This window comes from Salarias fasciatus, chromosome 8 (assembly GCF_902148845.1).
Source record: "Salarias fasciatus chromosome 8, fSalaFa1.1, whole genome shotgun sequence".
In the NCBI taxonomy this organism is placed as follows: Eukaryota; Metazoa; Chordata; class Actinopteri; order Blenniiformes; family Blenniidae; genus Salarias; species Salarias fasciatus.
Window position 1 is genome coordinate 10,771,647 of NC_043752.1, and position 15,901 is coordinate 10,787,547.

The 15,901-nt window shown below is 47.7% G+C and overlaps 1 protein-coding gene across 1 annotated transcript in view; it reads left to right on the top strand.

The window, feature by feature from the left end:
* usp54b (ubiquitin specific peptidase 54b) overlaps window positions 1-15,901 on the top strand; it is a 50,044-nt gene continuing 34,143 nt past the window's right edge. The window contains 2 exon segments of the mRNA XM_030097420.1: window positions 1-172; window positions 10,183-10,778. Of these exon segments, the coding sequence (XP_029953280.1) occupies window positions 10,623-10,778 (156 nt within the window). The 5' untranslated portion in view covers window positions 1-172; window positions 10,183-10,622.

Consider the following 15,901-nt stretch of genomic DNA (forward strand, 5'->3'; position numbering starts at 1 on the left):
TAGCGGTGGGGTAACACGGCGCGGTATCGCGAGAGCCGCGTGCAGCGACCGCAGCGCTGGATGGATGGCGCCGGTGGGGGCTGGATGCGCCCACGGCTCGCCCTCTCTCCCGTTAAATCACACGGTAGGACACGCGAGCGGACGGAGACTGGCGGCGACAGCAGCAGCCGGGGTGAGTCCAAAAAACAACAACAACAACAAAACAAAACAAACCTGCACGCTCTGCACCGCAACGCACCGCACGGCACCGCAGCACGGGCTTCACGGAGACCTGGAGGGGGGGACTCACACGTGAGCGCACCGGACGGAGTAGGTGTGTTGTCTTAACGAAAATGTGTGTGCGCTTTTTGGGGAGGGGGGTGGGGGGGGGAGCGAACAGCGTGTCGGACAGATGTGATGCTCTCCAGATGCGCTCTGGTGACAGTCTGGAGGATGGCTGGCTCTTCTTTTTTTTGTTCTCCATCTCTGATGATGTTCTCTCCTCAGCAGCAGGGTGGGGGTGGGGGTGGGGGTGGGGGTGGGTCGCCGCTCCGCGCGCTGTCACTTGCACTGTTCGAGCCTATCAGGTGGTCTCGGCTCGGTAATTCCCCTCTGCGCAGCTGCTCTCCCTCGTGCTGCCGCCGTACACGGCCCATCCTTCCCGTTTCGCCGGGCAGGTTACAGGTGTTACCGTCCCGTCCGGCCACTCGGTTGACCCCCCCCCCCCCCCCCCCCCCCCCCTTCCTCCCTCCCTGGTGCTCGTTCCTTGCTTCGGCACTGTTTGGTGGACTGTGCGGACTTGTTGATGGATGACCGGGTGACCGCAGCCTCTTACCGCGGCGGATTGTCGCTCGGGCTGTCATCGCTTCGGGGGGGGAGGCTCCGCTGATTTAATGTTGCGGCTTCGATCCGCGTGATTGACGACTTTGGCCCGCATCATTCCCCCCCCCCCCCCCCCCCCCCCCCCCCCCCACCCGGCACCGTCACGGTATAGAGACGGTGACACAGCCCTCTGCTGCGTGCCTCCGGCGCACGCACGTGCACACCCCCCCACCCCCCTGTTTTTTGAGTGTGCCAGCCGCCCCCTCATCTCCATCAAGGCAGCCAAGGAAGGCGCGTGGTAATGGAACTGTCTTATCAATACATGCTGAACGTCCATTCAGGTGCAGCAGGCTGTGGGCGTGACCCTTCCTGTGTGGAGTTTCCATGTTCTCCCCAGTCCTGATCGGTGACAGCAAACTGCCCTCAGGCATAAATATGAGCGTGAGTGATTGTCTGTTTGTCCCGTGCTGACCTCCTGACCTGTCCAGGGTGGACCCTGATGTGGACAGGAGGGAATGAAGATTGATGGAAGGCCGCTCTGCAAGTCTGCAACCTTCTCGAGCCACTTTTGCCCTCAAACAATCAAATGTAATCCATTTAACCTTCAAAAATAAGACAAATCTCTCCCACAAACTTGTGTGTGAGCCAAAGCTGAAGTTTATATTGCACTGAAACCATAGGAACTAAGTCCTCATCAAACCAAACTCTTTTTCTCTGAAGGGGGACTTAATGACTATAAGGAATATTAAAACATTCACAGCAGCATTTATTAACTCAGTTTATCGGAGTTTCTCTGAAAGTTTGCTTAAAAAAGTGAGAAATAACAAAGTTGGTTTTTGAAGCGTCTACAGAGGGGCTGGAGAGCCGCAGGTGGCCCAGAGCCATGGGTGGCAGACCCCTGGCCTGTCCCCAACAGACGCTGTGTGTGTGTGTGCGAGAGTGTGTGTGTGTGTGTGTGTGTGTGTGTGTGTGTGTGTGTGATTACATCACAGTTTGGAGACCAGATCAGATCATCAGCTAAAAACAAGAGCAGGTCAGAACCCAGCTGGACTGCATGAGCTTTTAAAGTGGAGTTTGACTCTAATTGGAAATGCCGCTTCTGTTTTCTCAACCTCCATCACTCCGACTTTAAAACATGCTGGAATCGTTCAAGCCTTTCTGATCTGGGGATGTGCAGTGGTGTAGTGGTTAGCGATCCCACCTCACAGCAAGGAGATCCTCAGTATGATGGAAGCGTTAGATGATGACTGGTGTCTTTGACAAATCGCTGATCAGCTATGATCGCTATCAGCTACACCCGGCTTAGGTCTTACCTGCACCCCAAACTGAAGTCTTAACCCACGAAGCAGAGGCTTCACCTTGCGGGCTGGACGGACAGTGTGGGGAATGCAAACGAGGCGCGCATGCTCGGCCACGGCGCCGCGCCCTCGCCCTCCACGCTGAGCCGAAATGCCGCCTTGACATTTAAGTCGGACTTCTCATCAGTTTGAGTTTTGGAGATGAAACAGTTTGGAAGGCAGCGGGTTTCGCTGTCGTTTCCTTGCTGAGGTTAATAAAAGCAAATAAGATGTTCATTATTGGGCCTTTTTATTGCAAACACACTACTTTTTTTTTGTTTTTGTTTGATGTCTATAGTAAACATGCCGATTCTTCCAAGTTTTGAGAACTTCCTGGTTCAAGTTCTCGACCTTTTCATTTGGAATTCGCTTGCTCTCCTTGTACAGCAGTTTGTTTTGTGTGTTTGTTATGCTTTAGTTAATCCAAAAACTTGTATTCGAGATGAATTTTCTGCAGGTGTGATTGTGTGTGTGTGTGTGAGTTTCTCACGGTTTGTTTCTGGGATCTAATAGACTGGGATATTCAGTAAATATCAGCTGATATAAGTGTTTGTCAATATGAATTAATATGCTTTAAAAAATACTGGTAAATGACATGTGAGGCCGCTGGACATCACTGCATGTCAACAGAATGCTACAGTGTCAGAAAAACTCCATTAATGCTGCATTTAACTAACAGCGCGAGCTAAATGTCAGGCCCTCCAAAAACAAAAAGCGCAAGGCCAAAATTTAAACCAAAGATTCTAAAATACGCTGTGGCAAATGGAAACAGAGCGACAGAAAGAAAGATTTTATTGGTTGAGAAACTTGAGAGGGCCCGGAGGGAAGCTGAGAAACTGTTGATGAAGAAAACAAAGAAGACTGATCGCGACCTAAAAGCTGAGCGACAAATTCGCAGAAGGTTCCGGTACAAAAGCTACTGGACCAGGATTATTGATGGCGCAGTTACTTCTGTGCACGGAGAGAAATAACTGAGACTTGGACATGTTTTTTTTTTCTTCTTCTTCTTCTTCTTCTTTTAGAAATGTGACAATTTTATTGAGAATCCAAGAAGAGCTATTCATAGGAAATAACACCTAACAACTCATTTTGTGCGGATAAACTGTCATGTGATGAAACACTTTGAAAGACAAGTCTATTAAATGCACTAATTGGTTTAAATCCTCTGAGCATTGCTCTTCAGACGTGTGCCGGTCGCGTATGACTGATCCTGACTGGAGCCTCTGGGGTGGGGTTGGGGTGACGGGGGGGTTTCACTGGTGTGTATGCATTGTTGCCAGTTCAGCTAAAATGTTTCTGCTTCAGCGGATCGGCCCGGGTCCACATGCACGGGATTATAAAAAGGGTTGAGGTGGAAGGAGGAGAAGATTAGGCAGATGAAGGAGGAGGAGAAGAAGAAATGAAAAGGCAGGCTCGCGCCACGTGTCTCCGCTGACCTTTATCATCCGCCGGAGTGTTTGTTCCGTCTTTCCTTTACCGTTAGCGCTTCCCTTTGACAAGTGGTTGTTTGTTTCATCTAATACACCGCTTATTGCTTTCCCATCCTTTCCCTTTTTTGTTTTTGTTGTAATTTCTGCCTCTTTTTTGTTTTCAAAGCTTGACTGTCTGCTTTTTTTATTGTCATATTTGCGTTCCTTTCCTCTCGACCTCTTTATCACCCCGAAACTAGAACCTCAACTGCAAAATCCTCATGTTTCCAGCATGCATCAGAAATGAGGATGGTTATGTAATAACCAAAATATTAGGCAAATATTCACTCCTCTCTCTTTTTGTTTTCTTCTAATAGGATTCAGTGCGCACATGTATCACCGTTATAATGGGTTGCATCTAGGTTATGAGCGTGCGCGTGCATATGTGTGTGTCTGTGTGTGAGAGCATGCATGCGTGCAATTACGTGTGCTCTCACATGTATGCTTTAATATTACAGTGTCTGAGTGGCGAAATGACCTTGAAGCTTGCAAAAAAAAAGAAAAAAAAAAAAGCGGATCCCACTCTGGGTAATGTGCTCACACATGCAGCTGCACGTGTGTGTCTGGCGATTGTTCGCACACAAATATGACTTCTCCTTAAATTCCAAGTGGTGAAAGAAAAGAGGGGGAGAAGGAGAAGCGCAGAGGGGAGGATGAACTCTGGGCTCTCCCTATTGTCAGCCAGGGCTATTTGAAGTTACACATAACCCAGTTAGAGGGAAACCACTGCGTGTGTGTGTGTGGGTGTGTGTGGTTGTGCGAGCACATGCATGTGAAGTTTTTGGAAACTGAAGGAAAAGAGACAGAGATGAATGGGTGAAGGAGCGGAGCGAGTGAATGGGAATGGAAAATAGAGGTCAGTGGAAGAAAGTGAGAGACAGAGGGCAGGAATGAAGTGAATGAGAGAGGGAGAGAGAGAGAGAGAGAGGGAGCGCAGGCGGAGGAACGACACATGGAGCCAAGCGCCCACAGTTTCTGAAAGATCAAAGCTTCTTTCTTTCTTTCTTTTTTCTTTTCTTTCACAGGGATACATATAAATATACTTCTCTCCTTTCTGTTTGTTGGGGAGGAGGCGGTGGGCGGGGCGGCGGAGACAGGCCATTGTCCTCAGGGACAGTATCAGCTCTTTGTTCAGCTGGCTTGACACTGGCGTCACTGTCACCCGTCCACACAGCGGAGTGACAGCCAGAGCGCGGCGGATCCGCCGCGTTACATCCCAACTCCAGCTCGGCGTTCAATAGTGGCGTTTTTATATTTTCACTCTCGCTCTGAGGTCGGGATCGCGGAATGCGTTCCTCACAGCACAGAAGAACAAACAGGGTCATAAAAATGAGAAGCGGGCACGATGTTGATTCCAGGAATTACTGTAGAGGACTTTCAACCTGCCAAGGCTGTGAAGGAAACATGCAAACATTGCTTTTTCTGTGTTTCGCAACATGATTTAAGGAAAAAATCTCCCATTTTGATAAGTTAACTGCTGTTTGTTGTTTTTTTTTTTTTTAATAAAAAAAGCCCAGTTGGAAGAACCAGACTGGCCTGCATACGAGCCCAACCTCAATCCCATCCAACACCTTCGGCGTGGCCGCCGTCCAAGCCTCGCCACCCAGCAGTTGCCGACCTCACTAATGCTCTTGTAGCTGAATGGGAACAAATCTCTGCAGCCAGGATCCAAAATCTGGAGAGCCTGAAACCTGGGAGGAAAAAAGAAAATTAATACCGTAACAGCAGTGCATTGACACTCGTCGTTTGTGGAGGAAGAAGAATGCGGGGGGAAATGTCACTTGGGTGCGATATTCTCATAATTGTGGCCGTTTTAAAACAGTGCCTAGTAACTCAGGCTGTGGAGTCCCCAGAGGCTGCAGCATAAATCAATAGCACAACAAACGGGAACATGCACTGTTTCCTTTCATAAACTGTTTATTTAACTCTAATTGCTTTTTTTTACTGGAACATACGGGGAGGTTCACCTTTTTTCTAGAGAGTTTTAAACAAATGTTTGCGCCTCTCACCAATTAAATATTAATGATTTTAAAATCATTTCTTTTTTTAATAGTACACCCTACAGGATGCAGAGGGATAGAAAATGAGATGCAGATTTTCCAAACCGGTGCAGAAATCCAGCTCTTTCCACAAATCACAGTAATATCACTCTGGTCTTTGTGAAAATGAAATGGAAAAAGCCGTGATCGTGTTTTCCTTCGACGCGTTCGGAGGTGTAAATCGAGTGGAAGTGAGTCTAAGCTTGAAAAATAAGCGGCGGGGAAACGTGTGAAGGCCGCCTCAGCCGTGTGTCATGCGCGGCTGACGGAGAGGCGGGATGACAGACCGACGTGAAGGGATGTTTTTTCAACAAAATGTTGACATTAATCGCAGCGATGTGAATCAAAGAGGAGGCATCGCAGTGCACCGGGGATCAAACAGGCGTGGAGCCATCCTTCAGATTCTGTCCTGAGATAAACTCCCGCATGTCGCCGCATGAGCTGAGAGAGTGGAGCAACAGGAGAACGGAGGCGGGAAAATGAACACGAGCGAGGGGGGAAGCAGATCCAGATCCTGAGTCGGACTGAAGACGGATGATAATGATAATATATCGTAGGGGTTAAAGGACCGTCGGTGGTAAGAGCTGTATTAACAGCAGCGGCGGTGGAATCATGAAAACAGCTGCCTGTCCTCAAAGCTCCCAGCTGTGCCCCCGACGACTGCTATCGATCCACAGGCAATCATCTCCTGTCACACTGAGGGTGCTTTCACACCTACAGCATCTGGTCCGCTTGAAGCGGACTAGCGTTCCCAACTCCAGCAGGTTCGGTTCGTACGCGCTGGTGTGAAAGCGGACCAGCTAGCTTTGGTCCGGGACAAAAAACCGCACCGAGACCTCCTCGAGGAGGTGGTCTCGGTGCGGTCTCGGCGCGGTCCGCTGCTGGTGTGAAAGTTGACCAGCCTCGGTCTTGTCCGCTCTGTTGTGGAGAAGGTTTTTTGGTCGGCGGAGGCTTCCGTAGCAAGCCGCGCAGCGCATCATGTCACACATGCTGGCCAATCAGGGTTCACTTCCGCCACCCAAAACACATTATTATGTGAACAGCGCCACCAAGGGGCAGGAGGGTCATAGTGGATAGTTCATCTGCAAAAACAAGTGGTGTGAATGCGAACCGAACCAGTTGACAGCTGCAACATTTATGAATAATTTATGTCCGAACCGAACCACTCTAGCGGACTAGTAGGTGTGAAAGCACCCTGATGCTCGCACACACACACACACACACAAACACACACACTCACACACACATGTGCCGCGGCGCACAGTCGTCAAATTCCAGTCCTGTCACTGTAAAGTTGGTTGATTCTTTTAGAGTTTATTGGCAAATTAACACGTTTGTCTCCTGCGGTTCAAAGACCAGAACAGAACAGATTGTTCTGTATGTGTCTGTTGAGTTGAACGCTCACAGTTTTCTGTGTATTTTCTCTGTTGATGTCTCAGTTTTAGCAGGAAGACCTGATTCATTTTTAAACTGGTCACATTTTTAAAACAGCTCTTTATTTGACCAGAAAATAATAGAAGGTGATGGAAATTGAAATATAAACCATTTATCCACTTTCTCTGTCATTTGTTAAAGATTCTCGTTCCATTTTTATAAATCACAATAACATAAAGAAATAATAAAAGGAAATAAATTCACAACTTCATTTATTGTTTAATATTATTTAATGAATTTCTCCTTTTAGCCGTATTTACTGAAAATTCCCCCACATTATGTGGGAGTGTTTGTGAAAATAAAACTGTTAAATTATAGACACCTCTTCTTTTGTTTTGTTTTGTTTGTACTTTGTTATACTTATATAACAGATCCAGGCTGATAAACCACACAATAAACCATTGCTCTCTACATTTCTTTAACTGCGGGTAACAGATCTCGTAATGATGGATCTCCACTTACAAATTTTTAGGTTTTCCTTTTTAGCTTGCAATGAAAAAGATGATATTAGAGCTGAAAATACTTGAGGAGTGAGAGGATGTTTAGGAGTAATCATTCACAGATATCAGCGTCAGCAATCAGTCCAAGGAGCAGGGAAGCATCGGAGAAAGATCCAATATTGTGGGATCTGTGTGTGTGAGGTGGGAGTGCTGTCCACAAACCCCCCGGCCTCGGCCTCACCTCGGCGCCACACGTGGATAATCTCCTCCACGTGTGTTCGCTGTCTGGGCCGCAGCCACAGGTCCCGCTTTCCTTATGCCTGCTGGTGCAGGGTCAGGGAATTTGATTGACTTATGCCTTGACTCAGTCTGGCTTCCAGGAAGTCACCACCATCAATACACATCATCATCATCACTTGTGTGTGTGTGTGTGTGTGTGTGTCTGTGTGTTTCTGTGTGTGTGTGTGTGTGTGTGTGTGTGTGTGTGCTTTCTCTACCAGTGCAGCACAGTGTGTCTCTCTGTTAAATCACATGGTTCGGCTTTTCCCCCCGCGTGCCTGCTGCTTGGCCTATTTCCATGGTAACTAGCCGAAGATGTGGACACACACACACACACACACACACACACACACACACACACACACACACACACACACACACACACACACACACACACACGAATGTCCGCTTGTGCCAGAGCAATCTCAGTCGTATGTGGCTGTAGGGTGCAGTCAGAGAGAGGATGTGTGATCACACACTCCTCACAGGCTCAGCGGGAGATGCTCACATGCACACACACACACACACACACACACACACACACACACACACACACACACACACACACACACACACACACACACACACACACACACACACATATGTACACTGTATGCTGAGACAGAAGCTCGGAATGCTGCACTGTAGAGAAAAAAGTGGCACACAGGGGCATGCCAGCCAAATCCCTTTATAAATCCTCTGTCGTTTTGGATCTGCTTGTTAACAGATGAATATATATTCAGTAGATAGACAGATAGAGATAGATAGATAGATAGATAGATAGATAGATAGATAGATAGATAGATAGATAGATAGATAGTTGTATTCTTTTCATATTTGCTCTGATGTGTTTCACTTTTCACCCCAACCCTCCTTCTCTGACCCCTCTCCTTCACCTTCAACCCCCCCTCCCGTGGCGATCCCCACAGTCCACGCCGCTCACCTGCACGCCGCAGCATCCCCACGCCCTCTGGCCTCTGGCCAAAAGGGGCGCCGTGGCGATAACGCAGCCCGGCAATCAGGCGAGGGAGCTTTGCCAAAAGTGGGGAAGCTATAGGGGAAAGGAATGAAGGGAGAGATGGAGGGAGGGAGGGAGAGAGGGAGGGAGGGAGGTTGGATGGGGCACTGCGGATCTGTTAGCTACTGCCCCGTGGTGTTATGCAACTTCATGTACACACACACATCCACTCACACATATTGTAGGGTGACAAACACACACCAACTGTCTTTTTTTATCATCATCTCACATACACACACACACACACACACACACACAAACAAACACACTCTTTTTCGGAGCTGTGCCTATAGTGAAGCTTGAACCAGCATAAGCTCCTCATAATGTCCCTAAGTGCCGATTATGAAATGACATAACGGATTCCTCCCAGCGGTTCCCGAGTCGTATCGCTGGTGCAACGTTATCCTGACAGACATGGCCGTGTGCATGTTGTAATTTGCATGAGTCATGGTGGCATAGCAACCGCCGGCGTGAAGCGCTGAGAGCTGCAGCCGTGCGTTTTGGGCCAAAGGATCGCAGCAAATAATCGAACGCCAACATTCAGACCCTTCTGGTTTGTGTCCAACTGAAGGAAACGTGACGTTCACTTTTCTTTTTGCTCTGTTTTTGGTGTCCTCCAACTCCAAGACTCCAGTTTTTTTTTCTGTGAGTGACAGGATAAGTATCTCAAGACATAAAATTATCTTTTACATTTTTTGAATGTTCTGTTTTAATGAAGAAATAAGAAATCCAAGTTGCTCACTGTTCAGATTTTCTTATTTCCTATTTGAAAACCATCCTTGGACACACAAGTTAACATAAACTGTTTTAATGCTTCGCTTGTGATCCATTGTGGTGTAGAAACAATACGTTATAAAGGTATGACGCCGTGAATTTGCTGTGAGCAACACTTTTCCTCAGCACATAATGATTATTTATCATTTCTGATGTGGAGTCAGTGTGCGTGAATTCTTGGCATGCCAAAGAGCGTTAAAAGAGCCATTAATTGTGTCCTTGTGTCACACAAGAAATGAAAGTCAACCAACTTGGTTGGTGTCTGAACTCCGTGAAGAATTCCTTCCATCTCCTTCCCAACATAAACTATGTCGGAAAGGAGAGGTGTAGCCAGGTAGATTATACCTTTTTAATCCTATTCTCTTCTTCTTTGCGGCCTGCCACCTATTTTAAATGAACTGGATGAGATCGGCCTTGCACTGCAACAGCGTATCTGTAAAATTTGTTTTACTATTGGAATTCACTGCATATATTATGCTGCTGACATCTCAAAAAATACTCTTTTTGTCTTTTGTGATTTCAGTTTTTATGTACCGCCGCTGTCCCGAGTTGTTTTCTGTGGCCTAACAGGTTGGTCTTTGTGTCTTGCAGGCGAAGTGAGAGACGAGAAGAAAGCGGCGAAGGAGTCCCCCACATGGGAGCGGCGGCGCCGTCTAATCCACTTTTATCTGACAGAATCTGCCAAAGGACGCTTTGGAAACGCTCTCATGTCTTCAAACACAAACCGCTAAATCTGAGGAGCTAAAAACAGAAAGACAAAAAAGCCAACCGCTGGCTCTCGCGAGTGGACAGATTTTAAGCGAAAAACACGGCTGGAGAGCGGGGGAGGGTTGTATGGGTGCCAAATCCCCGTCCAAGACTCGCCACGTCTCCACAACCCACGGCCGCCGCCGCCGCCTTCCTCTTCCTCCGCCGGCTCCCGTCGCCTTCTCCTCCACGCGTCCCTCATTCTCCCACGCTCTCTCCCATGGGAGTGACATAGCGGCCGTCGCTCGGTCTGCCGCCCCGGAAACAGGGGCGTCCAGGTAGTGATGTCGTGGAAGAGGAACTACTTTGCGTCCGGCGGCGGAGCGGCGGGCGGGGCGCAGGGGCTGGTGACCCCCAGAACCATGACCTCCATCGCCCCCAGCAAAGGCCTGAGCAACGAGCCGGGACAGAACAGCTGCTTCCTCAACAGTGCTCTGCAGGTCAGTCGGATGAATACACACACACACACACGCACACACACACACACACACACACACACACACACACACACACACACACAGTGGCAGACGCAGGGCAATCAGAAGGTATTAGCAGGCGAGCTTGTTTTTGGTGGAGATTTCGGAGGCCATGCTGCGGTCTCAGCTGGTCAAGTTTACCACCTGATCCCAATCTACGTTTCTGGGTCATTTCTATTTGCGGTCTTGTTGTAATGATCTGCAGCAGTCGGAGACTTTGGGGTAGCCGACCCTGAAAGGCCGGGCCGAGCTCGCCAGGCTTCGTCATAAAACAGGAAAATAGGATGAGTGAAGTCTTGATTTAAAAAGGCCAATCCCAGAAGTTCAGTAAAATACTTTCAAGTCAGCGTTTGTGCTTTTATTTCCCCCCAAAAAAGAGCTTCCACTTTTAAACACATACACCCACAATCCACTGCCCCTCCTCCTCCTTCTCCTCCTCCTCCTCCTCCTCACACTGCAGTAAATTGCTATTAAAACGTGACAGGGATGAGATTAGCGCCACATTAACGCGTGTTTGCATGTTTCGGCGGGTTTTGGCAGCTTGTGGCCTCCGTGCGGACGGGACGTCCAGCCCGTGCGCCGAGGAGATGGTCGCAGTGCACCGCTGCTGCTACGTCTCCCATCAGACACACACACACACACACACACAATCTCTCTTCCCTTTCTCCCAAGACTTCCAGCTGGCACGAACATACCTACACAAACACACACATAAATGCCTCCTGACTGCTGGCGTGAAAGAGAGAGAGAGAGAGAGAGAGATAGAGAGAGAGCGAGAGAGAGAGAGAGAAGGGGAAGAAGTGAGTGAGGTTGGAGTAAGCTGAAGAGGGAGGGGAGCCGATGGGGCAGAAGCTGAGGGAGAGTCGAAGAGAGCGGAGGAATAAATGTGAAGAGGAGAGAAGAAGAAGGAGGGATGAGGAGTATACAGTATGAAAGGATCGAAGAGAAGACTGAAGGGGACACTGCAGGAAAGAAGAGGGGAACGAAAGAGTCCCGCAAGGTAAGAGGGAAAAAAAAATGTTTGAGAGAGAGAGAGAGAGAGAGAGAGAGGAAGGGATGGAGGGTGGCGGTGCTGGTGTGGGGACTGGGAGACAGATGAAAAGACAAAGTGAAGGACGTAAAGTTTATTTGTAAAGCGAAGGAATGGCCTCAACAAAGGGATGCAAAAGCAGTTACAGTGGCCAGAGAAGTGGGCCACTTCAAGGACACACACCCACAAACACATGTCCACACACACACACACACACACACACACACACACACACACACACACACACACACACACACACACACACACAAAGAGGAGCAGGATTTCTTACAGGGCCGAGCGTTGAACTGAGCAGTATCTCTCTCTCTCTCTCTCTCTCTCTCTCTCTCTCTCTCTCTCTCTCTCTCTCTCTCTCTCTCTCTCTCTCTCTCTCTCTCTCTCTCTCTCTGCTGATTGTGGCGGGTCAGATCATCAATAGGGACAACTTTGCTCCATTCATTTGTCTTGATTATTTCATCTGAACAAATATGGAAATGGACGTGACGAGTCGGACTGAATCCAACTGTGACATCCTGCAGCTCAGTGTCTAAGATACCCAACTTTTCCATCACAATGCAGCAAAGCACCACCAACCCTTAAAGCAACAAACACCTCCACCTTTTTATACATCACTCTATAATCATCGCAGTGCTGTCTTCAGTGAACGGTTTGCTGTAGCCAATCAGCATAACGCTCCACGATGAGTGCAGTGATAGTAAGTGAAATGCTCCTGCTGCCCCTGCCTGAAGGCCCTCTGGGCAGGAAGTTAACCCCCCGATGCTGCAGTGGAGCTGCTGTGTGGCATCAGCATCAGCAGTGTGTTCCGTGTGAGTCTGTGTGGCTCAACGAAGGAGAAGGAGCAGCGTTCCGGCGTGTAAACACAGGTGAAAATAGCTGAAGGAGGTGTAGAGTGCACTGGCTTTGATGAGGCGGAGACACATGGGTTCACTCATAAGGCAGCGCCGTGTGTGTGCGTATGCGTGTGTGTGTGTGTGTGTGTGTGTGTGTGTGTGATGCAGCAGCACAGAGGCAGTTTCTCATTCAGTTCTACCCCCATTCTGCAAATTTAGAACTATTACAGCTTGATAAACATCCTGTTTTCTGCATGTTTTACATTCTCCTGTTTTTTTTTTAACGCGCTAGTTTGCTTCATTTTCCAGGATGATGGAAAGAAACTGAAGGAATCTCTGTGTTGGGTTGACTGGAGCAGAGGTTCACAGGGTGCTATTAAATCCTTGATACAAAGCTGCAGCCTCCTGCAGTGGGAAAAAGCGTTGGACAATAGAAATGAGTTTGCATTATTGGACGAAACAGAGCCGTTCAGAGGCATTTCTGGGAGTCTGATTTTTTTTTTTTTTCCCCCACGACTCTTTGCAGCTCTCCGTTTCGGTAATTGTTGATGTTGGATTGAGGAAATTGAGCCGTAATAAGAAATGATTTCCATTGTAAAGACTGTTGTCAGCTACTTGATGGCACTGCAGCTAAATAAACATCCACTTTCTGGCCGAGCTCCCTATTTAATTACATCACTGATGGTCTGCATTCATGTGATAGTTGGAAACACTCACACAAGGAACTTGCTCCAGGTTCCTAATATCACATTTTCTTTTTCACACAGTTTTCCTGAGAGGTATGTCAGAAACAGCAGGCAGCAGCTTATTCTTCATACTTCACACTGAAGATCACTGTTGGGAATGACATGTTAATAAAGTAAAGATGGGAATAAAGTGAGATGGAAACAGATGATCTATGAAGGCAGCAGCTGGAAGATGATGGAGGAGACGATATTACTAAGAAAGTAATGCGTTTTATCGGTGATGCGCCGGTAAAGCTGCTGTCTCTCTGCCCCGCTCCCCGAGGCAGCCGCTATCATTCGATAAACCTCCGCCTCCCTTCATACCAGCTGTCTGCAGCAGTCTTCATATTAGCAGGTGATCTCAGCTGTTTTTCCCGCTGCACCAGCTTCTGCACGACTGCTGGAAACCGCGTCCTTCTTATGGGAGCACATGCAGTAGAAAGATATCCGATTCCGATAGTGACTCGTTAATGCCGGGAAGGATGCGAGCGAGCGCGCCGCTTGACTCCGGACTAACTTGGGCGGGATGAATCAGTCGTCAGGCCGGCCCACGCGGCGCCGACGGCTCGGCTAATGTGTCACGGCGACACGGCAAGATTACAGCTAATGGCTCGTAATGAGTGACGCAAAATCGGAGGGAAGTTAGTCACGTTTTCAAAGGTTAAAGGTTAAAGAGTGGATGCAGTGTTGGAGGTCAGGTAGAAGACACAAGAAATCATCTGTAAATAATCTGTATTAATTACTGAATTCCAGTTAAGTTTGACAGAGACACTCGAGGAGACCTGCAGAATGATAATGGCGTTCATTAAACGTGAAAACTTTGTACTCGATAACAGAAGTCATCAAAATTACAGACCGGCCGTCGCAATGAGAGCCACGCCATGTGATCCACGAAAAAGCAGAGGAGGGGAGATGATGTTACCTCCTGTGGTAATTGGAGAGGAGCCGGGGACACGGAGGGCAGAAATCAGCCAACACAGCCACAAACAGCAGAGGCGGGCAGGTGCTGCAGAGCTGATCGGATTAGAGAGACCTCCTTATTGAATGCTGCTGCTGTGCGTTTGTTTTAATGTGATTTGTATTTATACCACTTAGCCGACACAAAGGAAGCACCTCTCTGTGACAGTGGGGACGTTTCTGACCGTTAATAACTCCGGCTGCAGGATCACTGTGAGACGCTGATGAGTGAGATTATTTGAAGTTAAGATTTGTGTACAGAGATGACTGATGTTGTGTTTTGCTTATATTTGAAAACCTCTTTACCTGAGACCCCAATGGACAGTTTATTCTGTTATTTAATTGAAAAAAATAACCTACAAAACGAACCCAATGTAGTCTGGCAGACTTTATTAGATGTTTTCCTCATCAAACTTTTACTTTGTCACTGAGCATCTACCATATTTGAGTTTCTTTGACAAATTCAGATTTATTTGAAGTAATGAACCGATATGTTTGACAGCTTTCTCCACCATGCCGTCTCATTTCATTTTCTGCTTGTCTCACATGTCAGTTATGGTGTTATTCTTAGCAGATCACGACTATTTGCTTGATCGTGACGTCAGTCAACCACATCCTCACTTCCATTTGACGACTGTTTAATGTTTGTTAACTTGGGACTGCACTGTTTTATTAGCACTAAGTCATGGAGAAGAGTGTTGAACATTAAAGCGATTCAAGTGAAGTTGTGATTTGAAGGTTATAATGTGATCATTGTGATCAAAATATCCATCTTTGCACAGAGTAATAATAAAGGGTTCGTCACTTAAAAATCTGAAAATAATTGTGGCAATATGTAGTTGCAGATAGTCCCCTTAAAATCTCTTGGACAATCTGTGGTTTTTCTTTCAGCGCTAACCTTTGAAGCAGGGCCTCATCTGGAAGTGCCCTGGGAAAACCCTGCGCCTGAAGAAGTGCCGTCTTACCTCCCAAAGCCCTCGGTTATTTTTTGAAATTTCCGCATGACGGAACATCTCCAGATTCAGTCAGTAACAGCTCTGCAACTACAATAAATAAGTTTGTTCTCCACGGATGAAAGAAAAAGGAAATACTACCGATCCCTTTGTCCTTATCGCCAGGTCGTTGCCGCCCGAACAGAACCCACCACAGCGCCACGTTTCCCCTCATATTGCATATATGTGTGTGTGCGTGTGTTTGCGTGTGTGTCTGTGATGGGATCGTTAGAGCTTAACACTTTGTAAGATGGCTACTGGCTGTGTTGCGCTCCTAAACACACACTGCTCTCCAGCGTGGAAAGGGCTCAGCAACAAAATCCGGGAACAAACATCCCCTTCTCTGTTGTTGCATTACCCAGAACTTCATGACTCACACAAATGTGACACATCGGCTCATAGCTGAGAGTCTTCCAGTGTGTGCCAGCCCAAATCAGTCTTTCTGCATCGAGTATGACGTGTTACTTATATAATGACAGCGAGCAAAGCATGTGCAGATGAGTTTAGTTGTAGCGTAGTTTGTCTTTCACTTGTA